Source organism: Mastigoproctus giganteus, chromosome 10 (genome assembly GCF_048544385.1).
Source record: "Mastigoproctus giganteus isolate SK-2022 chromosome 10, ASM4854438v1, whole genome shotgun sequence".
Lineage (NCBI taxonomy): Eukaryota > Metazoa > Arthropoda > Arachnida > Uropygi > Thelyphonidae > Mastigoproctus > Mastigoproctus giganteus.
This window is the reverse complement of record NC_143584.1, coordinates 172859159-172877629: the sequence shown is the minus strand read 5'-3', so window position 1 is coordinate 172877629 and position 18471 is coordinate 172859159. Positions and strand designations below refer to the sequence as shown.

Sequence of the window (18471 nt, the reverse complement as noted above, 5' to 3'; positions counted from 1 at the left end):
CAGCGACAAATTGCGGAAAAGGATTGCTTCGATGTTTCGGTCCAAGAGAAACAGTCTCTAGGAATGTTTATCCCAAAATCTCTTGGAGACCTCATATCCCTATACTGCACTCTAACTGCTAAAAACTCCTTATCCCTTGTCCTCGCGGATAGCACAGTGGTTATAATTGCCGTCCTCCCCACACCGGTTGGAAAAGACCCGAGTTCAAATTCTTGGAAATGACGCGAGGAACTTTTATGGTTTTTTTTTTTTTTAACTCGTTGGTTGAGTTATTCGCTCGCAAAGCTGGGACAACAAGGTTTTTCCTCCGGAAACTCGTGTTTTTTCTTCGAGCAAAACAGTGAAACTGGCAGAGAAAACCAACAATTTATGGCCATTTTACTCATCGGCAGATTAGTTGGCTTTCGGGTAACTCTAAAGTTTTTATTCATTGTGGCTGATCAGGTCACCCTTTCGTAGTGACTGTCTTCCCGATGGTGCAGATGTTTTCCAGCAGGATGTTGGGCTCTGCCAAGTTACCGGTGTTGTTGGAGAGTGGTTGACCGAACATGAAGGTGAATTCTGCTACCGTGACAACCGAATTCACCGAACATGAATCCCATAGAACATCTTTGGGATTATGTGGATTGACAAATGCGGTGTCAGGATCTTCCACAGGCTCGCAGATTTGTGGGACTCAGTCCTAGGAACATATATTCTGCAATGTCAACATATATTCTGCAATGTCAGAGTCCTTCAGCGTATTCTGTTGGACGAATCCGAGTTATCGCTACGTTCATTGGAAATCAGGAGGAGTAAGGAGTTTGGTATGTATACAAATGTTCAGTTGCTTGAATTCGATGTACGTTTACAAAATTTAGATCTCTCTAAGCATTGGAACCAGTGAATACATGGGCTATGTAAGGGTAACTAAGAGTGAGAACGTGTTCATGTACACACTTGCATTTATAATAATGCTAGAAACATGTACGAATATGTAGGAGATCATTGTAAATAAATTTGATGTATTTAAGTATTGATTTAAGTAATCAAATGCAGACATTGTAGGAATAGCAGAGAGAGATGGTGTCACTCAGACTTAACTGATGCTGAGTTCGAATATGGGGAGTACAATATATACAGAAAGGTTAGATAGGACAAGAGGGGTTATGCTCTTAGTTAAGAAGCACATTAAAACTAAGGCACCCAGTCAACATGGGTGACCAGTGCAATGCTCTGTCAGTCTGGAGTGATATAAGCACTGAGAAAACAAAAAAAAATCAGAGTAAAAGTGTGTTATGTGCTTAACGATGAGTATACCAAACAGTTCTAGAGAGAAATAGAGTGAGCCAGTAAATCAGAGTGTCTTATAATGGGTGATTTTAACTTTCCAGATATTGACTGGAATTTGTGGGTCGGTCACTTACACACTATCAAGACTTTTGTGGATTTATTGGATGATTGTTTTCTATATCAGCATGTTCGGGAGGCAACCAGAGGGAGTAATACTCTTGATCTGATTATCAGCAGTGATGACGCATGCATCAGGAATTTGCAGATAAAGGAACCACCAGGTGGTAGTTATCACACTGTGCTGATGTAGGATTTACGATTTACTTAAAGATGTAACTGCCATCAGGGGTAAAGGGAAGGGCTGTTTGCTTTCGTAAAGGTGATTAGAGTGGTCTCAGATCGTTTTTAAATTTTATATAGTGAGATCAACTGACGATGTTACCAAAAGAAAATTCTAAATGGGAAGCATTCATGGAATTAATTTTGGAAGCTACTAGGCTTTTCATATCAACTAAGAAATACTGATCAAGGTTTAGACCAAAATGGGTGTGAGATGAACTATTGAGACTATTCGGTACAGAAGAAAAGTGCATGGGATGCATCTAAATTATCAGTTGACACAGAAGCCTATAAATTAGTCTGTAATCAAGTCACAAAGAAGGTCAGGCAAGCTAAGGCAGATTATGAGAATTCTCTGTCGAAGAATGCAAAGAAGAGCAGCAAATACTTTTGTTTACATTAACAATAGAATGAAGGGGTTGAATTCCATTTGGTCACTTTATATCAATGGGTTAACTGTTGATGGTCCTACTCAGATTGTTGATATATTGAATAGATATTTTGCACCTGCATTCACAAAGGAAAATGAAAGAGAAATTATTCAATTATATAAAGGCCCCTTGGGTGGATGGGATCTGTCCAATCATATTAAAGGACGCAGCAAAGGAGGTGAGTAAACCCTTAGCCATAATTATGGGATCATCCTTTGATTCAGCCGAGATTGCTATGGACTGGAAATGTGTGAATGTGTCGGCAATTCACAAAGGAGGATCAAAAGATGATATAAGTAATTATAGTCCCGTTAAAGAAGTAATGCAGGACCTTCTGGACAGGAATGCAGTTATACTGCCGTCACTGCATGGATTTGTTAAGCAGCGGTCTTATCTTACAAATCTGATAGGTTACTATGATGCAGTCACCAAGGAGCTGGATGCAAAAAATAATTTTGATATTATATACTTGGATTTAAGGAAGCTTTTGATACTGTTGCGCATAAAAGACTACTGTATAAACTGGAGCAAGTTACTGCTATTAAGGGCAAGTTACTGCTATGGATATACCTTGATGAAGGTATATAAGGCTTAATGTTTGAGTTTTCTGGACGAAACTCCGAGTTTCCAGGAGAAGAAACCATGTTACCCTTGCCTGAGACCACTAACTCAGCCACTTTGTAAAAAAGACCCATAAAAATTCCTCACCTCATCGACGGGACTAGAACTCAGGTCTTTTCCACCCGGTGTGCGGAGGACAGCGATTCTACCAACTGAGCTACCCACGAGGGCTAAGAAGGTGATATCCCTTTATACAAAGCCATGGTTAGGCCGCATCTAAAGTATTGTATACACGTCTGGAGGCCTCACTTTAGGAAGGATATAGGTCTGTTGGAACGGATGCAAAGAAGGGCAACCAGATTGGTGAAATGAACAAAAGGGTGCTCGCACTTACCTGGAAAGGCTTCAGTTCTGCGAATTGCAGCATCTCGAGACCAGGCACCTGCGGGTTATCTGATTGAGGTGTTTAAGGCCTTGAATGGATTGAGTAAGCCGAATGTTAATGGAATTCTTCCACTTGCTGAGACTACACATATGAGGGCGCATAAATTCAAGTTGAGGAAGGGTGGTCGCAGAATGGATGTGCGAAGTTTGCCTTCAGCCAGCGGGTGGTTGATTTTTGGGGATGGTGTGAATAAATTCAAGGAAGAACTAAACAAATTCTCGTAGTGTAAGGGTGTTCGGACGTCGTTATATAAAGGAGATAATCTGTTCTCATTGTGCAAGGAGCGGACACTCTTATCAGGAATGTTCATATAATGAATCATTCTTCGTCCCATTCTGTTCGAATCATTTTGTGTCCATTCTTCCGGAACACTCTGAAGTTGGTCAGGAGCAGGACAGAGACTGTTTTGTTTATACTTTAGGATACATGGACTTACTGATTTGTGATGATTCAAGTTCTGTACTGAATTTGTTTCCCTCTACTACTTCTTTCTTCTTCTACTATCTTTTGTCTTTCCTGTTCTTTTCTTTTCTTTATTTGGTTTCATCGGTATTCAGATAGCGTATCCCTGGTCGCCTCTACGTGTCTGGGCAACGTAGGGTCCAACTAGGGTGCCATTCTGCCAAATTCCAGAACACGACAACAAACCCAACGCAATGCTTTACATATAGAACACGCAACACTTTTCTGACATTTACAATGTTGCTGTATTTCAACACAAGTGTACGTATGGCGCAGATGTGGTGGCAAGGAGAGGACATACTCACTGTGCGGTAGGTGGTCATAATGATTTTACTGGACCGTGTATATTTAACGCATGTTATCTTATAAACCAGTTTTGAATTGTAGATTTTGTACATAATAATGCCAAACAATCAAATAAGCCAATTTATTTTTAAATTTACTGTTTGAATTATGTGTCATACTAGCAGTCAACATTATATCTCTCTGGAGAATGATCCAAATCGGCAACGAACTAAACTTGAACAATCGAAAACTTCATCATCATTTTTTAACATTTAAAACAGGTATAGCTGCTTAACTTCAGAATTACGTATATACGTGTTTATATGAACTGTTTTCATTGTTTTCAGGTCCTGAATCGCTCCTGAAAGTAGGACACCTTTCAGGATGTAATTTGTTATCAAAACTCTGTATACAGTGTGTTCGTAGCAGTGCTGGTTTGTAATTATTCTTCCAAACTAAAAGAATAAGACCATCGTAATAACCTTGAATTAATGAGTCAAATATTGTTTTGTTATACCGCACGTGTATGTCTATGTCTATGCAATGGAGTTATTTTTGTGGCAGTGTGTAATTTCCTTTCTTTCTCAATACCTAAATTCTCCCCGGTTCTGAGATCCCCATTATGATATTAAGCCGCAGTCAGTTTGCGAAACAATATGGCTGCCCTGGAGCCTATATATGGAAAGAAGATATTAAATCGTAGTGACTCAAATAAATATTTTAATTTATCTTGAATTACTCTTACTTCAACAAGGGCTTAAATTTTATTAAAATATCATAAAAAAAACACTTGATTTTAAGAATAAAACAATCTTAATGAAAAAAAGAGGTTTTTTACAGTTGGCAGTCACAATGAGTGGATTAACTCAAGACATCATGCACTCTGCGAGGCTTTTGGGATCGTGGCCTGCGCGTTCAATTGTATCCGGAGACTGGACAATAGGTGTAAGGGTCTTTGCCGATGTCATTCTGGAGGACTTAGAGATTAAGGTAAGTCCTAGTTTGGGTGGGGAAAGAAGTATTATAGATAGGCATTTAACTGATGGTATGGGTCAAATAACGCTTGCATGTCTCAAGAATTCTAGTATGTAGCTGCAAGCTTTATATTGACAAGAAATGACCGATAATGATCTTTCAGACCAACGAGATGTTGGTTGGGAAACAAGCAAACATACTTAGCCTGAACTGCGTATACAGTTAGTGTCAGGAGTACCGTGAATAAAATGAGAGAATTTGAACTCCTGGTTAGGGCAAGAAATGCTAACATAATAGGGCTAAAGAAAATATGGTGCCAGCCAGGTATAGGAATGATGGATTTCATAATAGGTATGTACCATGTATTTAGGAAACATAGCGGAAAACAGAAGGGGTGGTGGGGTCACACTTCTTATCAAAAGCATTCTGGTAAGAAAAGAACTTTTGCAGATCCAGAAGCTACGCACCTCAGCGTAGAATCTGTGTGTTGTGAAAGCAAAGTTGGATGCAAAGGTAAAATGAGAGTGGGAGTAATCTACAGACAAAAATATTGTGAAGGGGACTAAGAGAGTCTCTAAATGCAGATGGAATTCGCGAGCAAGTGTAAGTTTCCTATTTTGGATGATTTCAATTTGCTCATATTGAGCTCTTGTGGGTAGTACAGTTGGTAGAATCGTCGTCCGTCCTTCAACGGGTGGAAAAGAACTGAGTTCGAGTTCCGCTGCTGACGTGAGGAATTTTTATTGGACGTTTTTTCACAACGTGTCTGAGTTAATCGATCTCACACGGGGACAGCATGGTGTTTTTTTTTTCTTTCCAGAAACTCGGATTTTTAATCCAGCAAACAGAAAATCGACCACAGAATACGTGCAATTTACGTACAGCATATACGGAAAAATATGGCCTTAGTCGCTGATGTTCTTAAAACCTTATTACAACAACAACAGTACCTAATTAATTAGAAAAAGTGAGAAAGAAGCTCGCCAGGGTGGACAATATTTTAAAATACATTATTAAATACTAGATGATTGTTATTTGTATCAGCATGTTAGAGAAAGTATTAGGAGAAAGAATATTCTAAACCTGATTCAAAACTCACAAACCAAATGACATGATGTGGCTCACAGTACAGGAATCATTAACAGGCAATGATCAAGAAGTTCTAATTTGGGTGATAAGAAGAGAGTTCGCAATTGTTAAAGAAAACCATGGTTTTAATTTCAGGAAAGGAGATTATAACAGTTTAAACCACGACAAGATGCACAAAGGAGATTCTAAGAGTGAAGTGGTCTCAAGTACATACCTGTCAGTTTCACTTCAGTGGTAGGAGAAATCATGTTTAGGTTTAGGTGTTAGGTTAGGTGTATGTTAAGCGCCAAAGAAACTAAGGCTATGTGGTATCTATATATTGTGTCAGTATTTGCTTGTATTTTTCGGTGGGTTTGCTGTTTTCTGGATGAAAAACCAAAGTTTTTAGGAGGAATTATCATTCGACCATCGCGTGAAATCGACTAACTGAGCGTTGTGGAAAAATGCTATAAGAATCTAGCAAGCAGGGGAATGCTACATTATCAGGAAAAATAGGAAGGGTTTTTTATAAAAGAAGTTAATTACCACAGATTGTGTGGTAATTAAAACCTTTTGCACAACAAAAAAATGATGAGGCGTACTCAAACTGAGACTTCACGAACTATTCCTATCTCTTACGATTTACAATGATTCGATCAGCGTCAACATTCAGCTCACCACACCTCAAAACCTGGGTTTTACTTCCAGAGAAACAAGCAAACCGAAAACAATACAAGAAAAAAAGGCGATTTCATGGGCCCTTTAACTTGAGAATTATTTATTACGAAGAGTATTTTTGTGATAGAAAATTTTTCCATCAGATCAATAAAATAGTTTGTTTGGTTAACTTAACTATACGGAAAAAGGAAAAATTCATTTTCTTTTAATTAGGGAACAGACAAACTACTAACAAGATTTGAGTGATATTACAGAACCACCCGGATTCATTACAATCTACACAGTATATGCAGGTAGCCTAAACGTGAAGGAAAGCCTCACGCAGTAATTTCTGAGACAAATGCAACATCCAAGAAATAAAGTTTCATATCTTATCAACCCGTTTATCCACTCTACATTAAGCACCCTATTGAACAAATTTTACAAAAACAAACTTGTGCCTTCCTTCCTTTGAAAATCCACCTTATCTTTATACTGTAAATGTGTGATCAGTCTACAAATGCCGCTAGAGGAATCCTGAAAATTATCGGGAATAATATTAAATATAAAAGCGATTTATTATTTCGAATCATTAAAAGAAAATTATTATTAGACAATGAATGTAATTTATAAATTTATATAATATATTTAAATGAAATCAAAGTTAATTAAGAATGTATAAGTTGTATTAAATAATTTTCTAATTATTCAATAACATATTTTACTGACCTTTTTGTTTCAACTGCTTCGTTTGTGCGTATACTGATTGACTCACTGATTAGCCATTATAGAAAGTTGGCCAGTAGTAAACAGGATGTTCAATGCTTTGTCCCCCCCCCCCTTTTAAAGGGAACTCTGAAACGTTTGTGCTGTCTCTGTTCAAAGAGTGTACCGTACTTTGAAATAACGTCATTTGATTGAATCAATAAACTGAACGCATGCGAAAGTTGCTTTGGCAACAAATCACTTCCTTCAGCGCCATCAGAGAAACTACATGCGTGATATTTATTTATATAACGTTTTCACTTATTGTGGATAAACTCGATTAATCTAATAGCAGTTCGGTACAGTTTCTGAAATTACAACTGCCAAAAAACATGGGAATATCCAAAGCATTGGTTTATTTAATTTCTGGATGTTGTATTTTATTGTTGATGTTACGTACTATACATGGATTTGAAACTTATGAAACAGGTAAGTTATGCTCACATTGCTACAGTTTTCTCCCTGTTTAACAGCCCTCTTGGATTTGCATTAAATGTTTGAGAGTGATACCTAGACAACTTATTACCAGTTATTTTTTATCATAAAATTAAGATTAATTCTTTGAATATTACGAATTTAAAAGTATTATGGGATGGAGTCTTTGCTCAAAATAATCTGATACACACCACCGCGGCAATTCTTAATTTATCCAGGGTTGTTATAAGTCCTGCACCGGTTTTAAATTTTAATAATTAAAGTTAGACAAACGATAGAACCATTTAGTAAAAATTATATGAAAGTTCAAGTCTTAAAGTATTTTATATAAGAATTTCATCCATGTAAATCTGATTTTTCTTTTGTTGTTTTTATATTTTCTCAGGTCTTTTATTTGCAGATATTGAATAGTGCCAAATGGGAAACAATTGAAGAAAACGTTTTCTTCAATTGTTAAGACTTGAACTTTAAGAGTTGAACTTTCTTATAATTTTTACTATATGATTCTATCATTTGTATAGCTTTAGTTATCAAAAATTAAAACCGGTACAGGACTTTATGGCCACCACATATGGGATTCGCATTCGATTTCAGCTATATATATCGAACTATATGGCTGCAAGTGAGTGCATTGAACCATTGGGGCTAATTATACGAACATCACTAGACTCTGGGGAGATTCCCTTGGATTGGAAAAGTGGCAATGTATCTCCCATACATAAGGGTGGCTGTAAGAGTGAAGTGGGAAATTATCGACCTGTCAGTCTGACTTCAGTAGTAGGGAAAATCATGGAGGCAATGATCAAGGGTGGAATTCAGGATCATTTGGATCGAATTGAAATTCTCAAGGATACTCAGCATGGTTTTGTAAAGGGAAAATCATGTTTAACAAAACTGGTTTGCTATTTTGAAAGGATCACTCACGAGTTGGATTTAAGGAATAATTTCGACATTGTTTATTTAGATTTCAGCAAAGCTTTTGACTCAGTCCCACATGAGCGGTTGCTTTATAAGCAGGAACAGGTTGGAATTACTGGGAAAATCCTTAGATGGATATCAGGATGGCTTCAGGGCAGGAGGCAGAGGGTTGTGATAAATGGCTATTCCTCAGATTGGGTTGATGTAAGAAGTGGGGTTCCCCAAGGATCAGTATTAGGACCACTGTTGTTTTTAATTTTCATAAACGATATCGATGAAGGGATAGAGGGCGTGATGTCTAAATTTGCAGATGATATTAAAATTGGTAGAGTAGTTAATGATCACTGTCAAGCTGAGCTTCTTCAGCGAGACCTAGATAGACTTCAGGAATGGTCAGAAAAATGGCAGCTATGCTTTAATCCAACAAAGTGTAAGGTATTACACCTGGGAAACAGTAATCCCAAAATAACTTATTCACTTGGTGGAGTTCAACTAAACCCAGTACTGGAGGAAAGGGACTTGGGTGTTACGATACGGTCAGACATGAAATTCTCTGAGCATTGTAAACAGGTTTCAAGGAAGGCCCATGGTGTCCTATCGATGATCTATCCAACTTTTGCAAGTAGAGATAGGGACATGGTAATTCCATTATATAAGGCTTTTGTTAGACCACACTTGGAATACTGTGTTCAAGTATGGAGACCGCACCTAAAGAAAGACATCGAGCTTCTTGAAAGGGTGCAAAGACGGGTAACTCGCCTGGTGAGATCGGCAGAAGGGCGTCCTTATGAAGAAAGACTTCGAAAATGTGGGTTGCAGAGTTTGGAAACTAGACACCTTAGAGGAGATTTGATTGAGGTGTTTAAGGCTCTGAGAGGCATCAGTAAAATGAATGAGGACAAAATTTTCACGATTATAAATGATGCTAGAACTAGGGGACATAAATTCAAGTTACGGGGGAAATGTTTAGATTGGACTGCAGGAAGTTTTATTTTTGCCAGCGAGTTATAAATTACTGGAATAAGTTGCCTACATGGGTGGTAGAGGCTGCAGTTTGGGGAAATTCAAAGGTCCTCTGGATAGTACCTTCGGGTGAGGGAAGCGCATAGGATGATAGGTTTAATTTCCTTTTCTTTTATTAATTATTATTTATTTTTTTCATTGTTTTAATCGGTTTTTTTTTTTTTTTTGGCTGGTGCCGCATAAGCCATAGGCTTTCTTGCACCATGTCGCCATTACTAACTATCAATATTTTTGTTTTGTTATGGTGACTCAGATTTAATATTTAAATTCCATTTTAATTGTATCTGCAAGATAATTGTATTATAATTCAAATGCAATTCAATTTTTATTAGCATTAGCATTAGTAGAGGCATATGATGCAAGAAAGCCAAAAAACAAAAAAAAAAAAAAAACGCTCCCATTTCACCCCTCCGTTCTTTCCAAATACCTGTCTAGCTCAGCCTTAAATTTATTTAGGCTATCAACTTCCACAACAAAGGATGGAAGTCTGTTCCACCAACCAACTACCCCCTGGCTAAAGGCAAACTCCGCACATCTATCCTGCATCTCTCTTTCCTCATTTTGAATTTATGCCCTATCAGGTGATTATTCTGAGCAAGAGGAAGAATCCCATCATCATTGAGCCTGCTCAAACTATTCAGGGCCTTATACACCTCAATCAGATCACCTCGCAGGTGCCTAGTCTCCAGACACTGTAATTTTCAAAATTTAAGCCTTTCTTCGTAAGAGCAACCCTTTGTTCCCTTCACTAATCTTGTTGCCCTTCTCTGTACTCGTTCCAACAGTTCTACATCCTTCTTAAAATGAGGCCTCCAGATGTGCATACAAGGGGATAATCACCTCCTTATCCCTGCTAGAAAACTTCCTGTATATCATTGGCAAGACACCATGAGCTACTCTTGCAGCCCGTCTGCACTGCTCAGAGAACTTCACATCTGCCCGCACAATTACCTCCATGACCTTTTCGTTCTCTATCACTGTCAGTGTAGTATCACAGAATTCATACGTTGCTCTGGGGTTACTGTTTCCCATATGTAGTACTTTATATTTGTCAATGTTAAACTTCATTTTCCACTTCTCAGCCCATCTGCTCAACCTTTCCAGATCCAGTTGCAGCAGCGTAGCGTCAGTAGTGTCCTTAACAACCCTGCCAACCTTCGTATCGTCTGCAAACTTGGACATTTAGCTTGATATACCATCATCAATATCATTTGTAAATACAGTAAACAACAATGGACCGAACATTGAACCCTGAGCGACTCAACTAATAATATTAGTCCACGAAGAGCAGTGTCCGTTGATTACGCTCTCTGTCTTCTCCCACTCAACCATCCCTTTATCCTAAGCAGCAATTTGCCTCCAATGCCGCACTGCTACAATTTGTGCAGCAGTCTTCCATGTGCAACAGTATCAAAAGCCTTTAAATCCAAATATATAATATCAAAGTTATTCCCTGCATCCAGTTCCTTTGTGACCACATCATAGTATCCAATCAAATTGGTCAGGCAAGACTTCCCCTTAACAAAACCATGCTGTGTCCGAGCTATAACTGAAGTCTTGTCTAAATGATCCTGCAGTGCTTCTTTAACTAGTGCCTCCATTAATTTTCCTGGAACAGAAGTAAAACTCACAGGTGTATAATTACTTGGGTGAGCCTTTGAGCCTCCTTTGTGAATTGGGGACACATTTGCACATCTCCAGTCTGTGGGTACCTCTCCTGAGTCCAAAGAAGCTCTCATAATTATGGCTAAGGGTTTGCTTACTTCCTTTGCTGCCTCCTTTAATATAACTGGATAGATTCCGTCCACCCCGGGTGCCTATTTTATGTTTATCTTCAACAATTTCTCCTCCACTCTCCTCTCAGTTATTACAAAATCATCCAGCTCACTGCCAGAGTTTAATTCACCTCTAGCATTTCCCTCTCTGAGGTGAATTAAACTCTGGCAGTGAGCTAGATGATTTTGTAATAACTGAGAGGAAAGTGGAGGAGAAATTGTTGAAGATAAACATAGAAAAGTTAAAAATAAAAAAGATAAACATAAAAACATAAATATAATCCCGCAATAAAATTCTACAAACTATTTTTTAAATACAGATTTCTAAGATAAATTTTTTTCTTCGGTTTTTTCTATTCTCAAAATCATTAAAAATAGACCAATCAGTCAAAATAAATGAATTATGCCACATTAAATTACTCCTTAATGATGGCTTTCGGCTTACTGTTAGTAATCAATTTTGGTTTAATAATTTTTAGTGTACCTTGAGCAGGGATGTACTGAACCATCAAACCTCCATCCAATTGTTCTTGAGATACCTGAAAATGGACGAAAGTCGTCATTAATTATGAGACCGCAAAGAAAGGACGCCTACGAACCTGGAAGGAACTGCACCGTAATCATACAGCCCCCACCAGGCTATGGAGTTGTTGTTTCCATAAAAAATATCGATTTTGATGACTCCTCTGGAAAATGCAGAAATAGCTTAACGGTAAAATATCAAGTTTTGTTTTCATTTTTGAATCACATAATAATTTTACTTCTTTGAAATAGTGGTTTTCAAACTTGAGGTTGGGACACTTTTAGGGTACCATCATATTGTAGACAGTTTGAGACCTGAATAAACCTTTTGATTCAATTCACATATCTCTTTTATTAAAAATAATTACAACTGTAGACTTAATGGTTCTTTAATTTATTGCCAAAGAACTTGAATTGTTTAACAATTTCTCTTTTTGATTGTAATTCCATTTTATTTAAAATTAAACTTTATTGTATTGTATTATTATATATTACGCAGTTCGTAGAAAAGTGTTAATTATTATGAACCAAAAAAACTAAGTGATAATTTTTTTAAAAAATTCGATTTTTCTTAATTTATAGATTGTAGCTGGGGAATCTTCATTTACTCTCTGTCATTATCAATTCTCGTTCAATGAGAACATCTCTTACTATGCCAACGGTAACATTAAGCTTATTTATTACACTGAATTAGGTGGCTGGATCAAGTATCGGATTGGATTCGAGATAGTTTTTACAGCATATTCCGAAAGTAAGTTTTAACATTTTTTCACTTCGCATTATTTCACAGATCTTGTAACAGGGTTCTTCAACTGGCATTCAGGGACCACATCCTATAAGTTCTTCACTTGTTCTTATGACCACCACTGATTGTTTTTTCTTTTTTATTTTTGCTTAAAAGCCATTAAGGCTATGAGGCATCAATGTCGTGCATTCTTCGACCGACTAGTCCAGTTAAAGGAAATCCAAAATTAAGTGATGAAAAACTCAAAGAAGGAATCTTTGTTGGATCACAAATTAGAAAAACGTTGCATCATAGCAGTATCGAAACAAACTAATTGACTGTCCCCCAACTTTACACTATCCCCTAACTGCAGAGGTGACTTTACAGACCATACATATACATGTTTCTTTCGAAGACACCCGACAACACAGATTATTTACAATGAATTTTACAAAAAGAATATGGTAGGTTTGGTCCATTATGAGTAATATGTAGACTCATTGATGAATTTAATTTGGTACCTTTTATAAACTTAACAGCTTTAATTAATGATTATAAAAATTCAGTAGGCCAATGATCTTATAACTTCATTTTTTGTTATCAGTTCTCCATAGTTTAAATTTATTCTCTGTAAATTGAAACATTTCATTGCACAACTACTATTTAGTTCATGGTTCAGTATTTTATATTTCCTGATTTTAACTTCACGTTTATAATTAAATTTTATTTCTTCTTTTGAATATGGTTATTTAATATTTAAATATTATCAACATTTTATTTTGAAAAGAATTCGCATTTTCAGTTTCAAGTTTATTTTATTCCCATTTATACCTTTTTATATGGAAGCCATGCCCTTCTTATTTCAAGAATTTTGTATTCACAGGTTTTTAGTGTTATTTTTCCTGTTTGCATACATTTTATGTGGGCTTCAGTCTCTGATAAAACAGCGATTGAAACCCTTATTTCTGATGTATAGCATCGAATCTGAGATCTGATATTATTTTTCAGCTGACTGCAGTGCCAGTGACAGATTTCAATGCCGAAACAGTAAATGTATCTGGAAGGGATTAATATGCGATGGACACAACAACTGTGGAGATCTTTCTGACGAATCCTACGAAGGTGGGGGTGGCTGCAGTAAGTAGTAATTGTCAAATCATAAATCTGATTATATATGACAAATATCGAAGTTCGCATAAATTTACTTTAGTTCTAACTATCAAAGTAATTATTGTTCTTTTGTTTCTTTTCTACAGGTTATTATTCTCAAAATCGCAGATTATTCATTGCTGGATTGTCTTTTGCTGTACTTCTTGTCATAGGCATAATCATCATAGTTGGAATCTGTTGGAGGCGCCGTAGGTTGGGTCATACAGTACAAACCGGCTTTGTGACAAATCCAATTCAATGTTCACCTGTGACATACGGCTCTGTGAGTACTGTGCAGCCTATTGCTTCTGGATTCACTTCAATAAATCAAGCAGGCTTTAAATCAGCAGCTGCTAGTGGATATCCACCTGTAACTCAGCCAGGCTACGTGTCAGCAGTTGCAAGTGGTTATCCTCCTGTAACTCAACCAGTTTACAAACCAGCAGCTGATAGTGGATATCCACCTATAATTCAACCAGGCTACGGGTCAGCAGTTGCTAGTGAATATCCTCCTGCAGCTCAACCAGTCTATAATCCAGTTGCTAGTGGATATCCTCCAACAACTCAACCAGCTTACAATCCAGTTGCTAGTGGACATCCTCCGACAACTCAACCAACCTACAATCCAGCAAATGGTAATAATTTTTCCGATCTTTATCCACCACCTACCCCTCCATATTCAAAGTAATCCCGATGAGGGTCATCGAAGAAGAGTAGAAATATGTGATACGTTTTCTAGAACGAAGCCTTTAGTGGACAAACGATGGCGTTTCTCAGTTCTGTCGACTACTGAACTGTACTGACACTTTCTCAAAGATGTAAATACTACAATGAAAAGCTAGTCAATATTTCTAAGCCAATAATTTTTTATCAATGTTTCTATTTCTTTTGTTGCACTTCTTATATTTTGTACTGTAGATGGAACTGTCTGTGTTTATCGAGAATGTAATGGAGTGGTTTTATTGTAAATAAAAATACGCTGAAAAATTTCTAAATAAGTTGATTATTTAAGTAGAATAATTTCAAAACACACTACCTCAAAATTGTGCACTTTTTATTTATTTGTTTTATTAGCAAAGTACAACAAGCAGTTTCAATAATGTTTCGCTCTTCATCAGCTTATTTAAAACGGAGTACAGTTCCATTCACCAAACTTATTTACAATTATTTTCTTGCTTTTATTTTGGACTAGTTGGCTGCACTGCTCTTTCAAATGGTGAATCATAAATGCGGAAAAGAACAAAAGTTAAGTTTTCCTGTAACCGTTTTAGCAATATTAAACGTTGTTTTTTTTAGTTCCTTAACTTGCAAGTAAGCGTCATAATTCTTGAAAGTATCTATGATGGTAATAAAAGCTTTTCATATCAAAATTGCCAATTATATGAACTTTTATTTCAGTTATTTTTCATAAGGAGGCGGAAGTTTACCATCCATTGGTGGAGCATTGAAATTAGTTGGCGGAGCATTGAAATTCGGTGACGGAGAATTGAAATTCGTTGGTGGAGTATTGAAATTCGTTGGGCTACTCAAAGACGCATGTACATCCGTATGAGCAGTCGCATGCGGAGTAGTTGGCGGAGCAGTATTTGGCTTTGTGATAGTTCTGGTCTGTCTGCTTTCATTACGTCGTCTTGGAAGCTACCCTCTTTGTGGTCTTGCTTCATTTCTTTTATTACGCTTTACGAATAAAATTACCAATACAATTAGTGTTATTACCAGCACTCCAATAACACTGGATATCCCGAGGATACTCCGGTAAATTTACTGTTTGAATTATTTATCATACTAGCAGTCAACATTATATCTCTCTGGAGAATGATCCAAATCGGCAACGAACTAAACTTGAACCATCGAAAACTTCATCATCATTTTTTAAAATTTAAAACAGGTATAGCTGCTTAACTTCAGAATTACGTATATACGTGTTTATATGAACTTTTTTCATTGTTTTCAGGTCCTGAATCGATCCTGAAAGTAGGACACTTTTCAGGATGTAATCTGTTATCAAAACTCTGTATACAGTGTGTTCGTAGCAGTGCTGGTTTGTAATTATTCTTCCAAGAAATGCTAACATAATAGGGCTAAAGAAAATATGGTGCCAGCCAGGTATAGGAATGATGGATTTCATTATGGTATGTACGATGTATTTAGGAAACATAGCGGAAAACACAAGGTATGGTGGGGTCACACTTCTTATCAAAAGCATTCTGAGCGCGAAAAGAGCTTTCGCAAATCCAGAAGCTACGCATCCCAGCGTAGAATCTGTGTGTTGTGAAAGCAAAGTTGGATGCAAAGGTAAAATGAGAGTGGGAGCAATCTACAGACAAAAATATTGTGAAGGGGACTAAGCGAATCTCTAAATGCAGATGGAATTGGCGAGCAAGTGTAAGTTTCCTATTTTGGATGATTTCAATTTGCTCATATTGAGCTCTTGTGGGTAGCACAGTTGGTAGAATCGCCGTCCTTCCTTCAACGGGTGGAAAAGAACTGTGTTCGAGTTCCGCTACTGACGTGAGGAATTTTTATGGGAATTTTTTCACAACGTGGATGAGTTAGTCGATCTCAAACGGGGACAGCATGGTGTTTTTTTTTCTTTCCCGGAACTCGGATTTTTAATCCAGCAAACAAAATCGACCACAGAATACGTGCAATTTACGTACAGCATATACGGAAAAATATGGTCTTAGCCGCTGATGTTCTTAAAACCCTATTACAACAACAACAGTACCTAATTAATTAGAAAAAGTGAGAAAGAAGCTCGCCATGGTGGCCAATATTTTAAAATACATTATTAAATACTAGATGATTGTTATTTGTATCAGCATGTTAGAGAAAGTATAAGGAGAAAGAATATTCTAAACATGATTCAAAACTTACAAACCAAATGACATGATGTGGCTCACAGTACAGGAATCATTAGCAGGAAATGATCAAGCAGTTCTAATTTGGGTGATAAGAAGAGAGTTCGCAGTTGTTAAAGAAAACCATGGTTTTAATTTCAGGAAAGGAGATTATAACAGTTTAAACCACGACAAGATGCACAAAGGAGATTCTAAGAGTGAAGTGGTGAAGTACATACCTGTCAGTTTGACTTCAGTTGTAGGAGAAATCATGTTTACGTTTAGGTGTTAGGTTAGGTGTATGTTAAGCGCCAAAGAAACTAAGGCTATGTGGTATCAATATATTGTGTCAGTATTTGCTTGTATTTTTCGGTGGGTTTGCTGTTTTCTGGATGAAAAACCAAAGTTTTTAGGAGGAATTATCATTCGACCATCGCGTGAAATCGACTAACTGAGCCTTGTGGAAAAATGCTATAAGAATTTAGCAAGCACGGGAATGCTACATTATCAGGAAAAATACGAAGACTTTTTTTATAAAAGAAGTCTCTGCAGTTCAGCACATTTTACCATCATTTCAGAGAACTCATTGTCCCTCTTTATAGAGTGATGCAAATTACGAGCCGATATTGACAACACATTGGATAATGGATCAGTTGGTAAAGGTCATTTCAAGAAATATGTTCTAGAAAGTTGGGCGGGATGTAAAAAATTGTCATTTGGATAGATCGGAAAGGAAAATAGAGATACTAATCCATTCTGATTTCACTGTATGTTCTGAATATCAGATGCAGATTGTGTGGTAATTAAAACCTTTTGCACAACAAAAAAATGATGAGGCGTACTCAAACTGAGACTTCACGAACTATTCCTATCTCTTAGGATTTACAATGATTCGATCAGCGTCAACATTCAGCTCACCACACCTCAAAAGCTGGGTTTTACTTCCAGAGAAACAAGCAAACTGAAAACAATACAAGAAAAAAGGCGACTTCATGGTCCCTTTAACTTGAGAATTATTTATTATGAAGAGTATTTTTGTGATAGAAAATGTTTCCATCAGATCAATAAAATAGTTTGTTTGGTTAACTTAACTATACGGAAAAAGGAAAAAATCATTTTCTTATAATTAGGGAACAGACAAACTACTAACAAGATTTGAGTGATACTACAGAACCACCCGGATTCATTACGATCCACACAGTATATGTAGCTAGCCTAAACGTGAAGGAAAGCCTCACGCAGTAATTTCTGAGACAAACGCAACTTCCAAGAAATAAAGTTTCATATCTTATCAACTCGTTTATCCACTCTACATTCTGCACCCTAGTTGAGCAAGTTTTACAAAAACAAACTTGTGCCTTCCTTCCTTTGAAACTCCACCTTATCTTTATACTGTAAATGTGTGATCAGTCTACAAATGCCGCTAGAGGAATCCTGAAAATTATCGGGAATAATATTAAATATAAAAGCGATTTATTAATTATTTCGAATCATTAAAAGAAAATTATTATTAGACAATGAATGTAATTTATATAATATATTAAAATGAAATGAAAGTTAATTAAGAATGTATAAGTTGTATTAAATAATTTTCTAATTATTCAATAACATATTTTACTGACCTTTTTGTTTCAACTGCTTCGTTTGTGCGTATACTGATTGACTCACTGATTAGCCATTATAGAAAGTTGGCCAGTAGTAAACAGGATGTTCAATGCTTTGTTCCCCCCTTTTAAAAGGAACTCTGAAACGTATGTGCTGTCTCGGTTCAAAGATTATACCGTACTTTGAAATAACGTCATTTGATTGCATCACGAGAATAGAA

General features: G+C 36.8%; 1 protein-coding gene across 1 annotated transcript; it reads left to right on the top strand.

The window, feature by feature from the left end:
* The first annotated feature begins 7476 nt into the window (after positions 1-7476).
* On the top strand, positions 7477-14675 carry LOC150079497 (uncharacterized). Its single transcript, XM_090382441.1, has 5 exons — positions 7477-7689; positions 11891-12123; positions 12516-12684; positions 13666-13794; positions 13914-14675. Exons 1-5 carry the CDS (start codon positions 7593-7595, stop codon positions 14492-14494), a joined length of 1209 nt encoding a protein of 402 aa, XP_090238567.1. The 5' UTR covers positions 7477-7592; the 3' UTR covers positions 14495-14675.
* The last annotated feature ends 3796 nt before the right edge of the window (positions 14676-18471 follow it).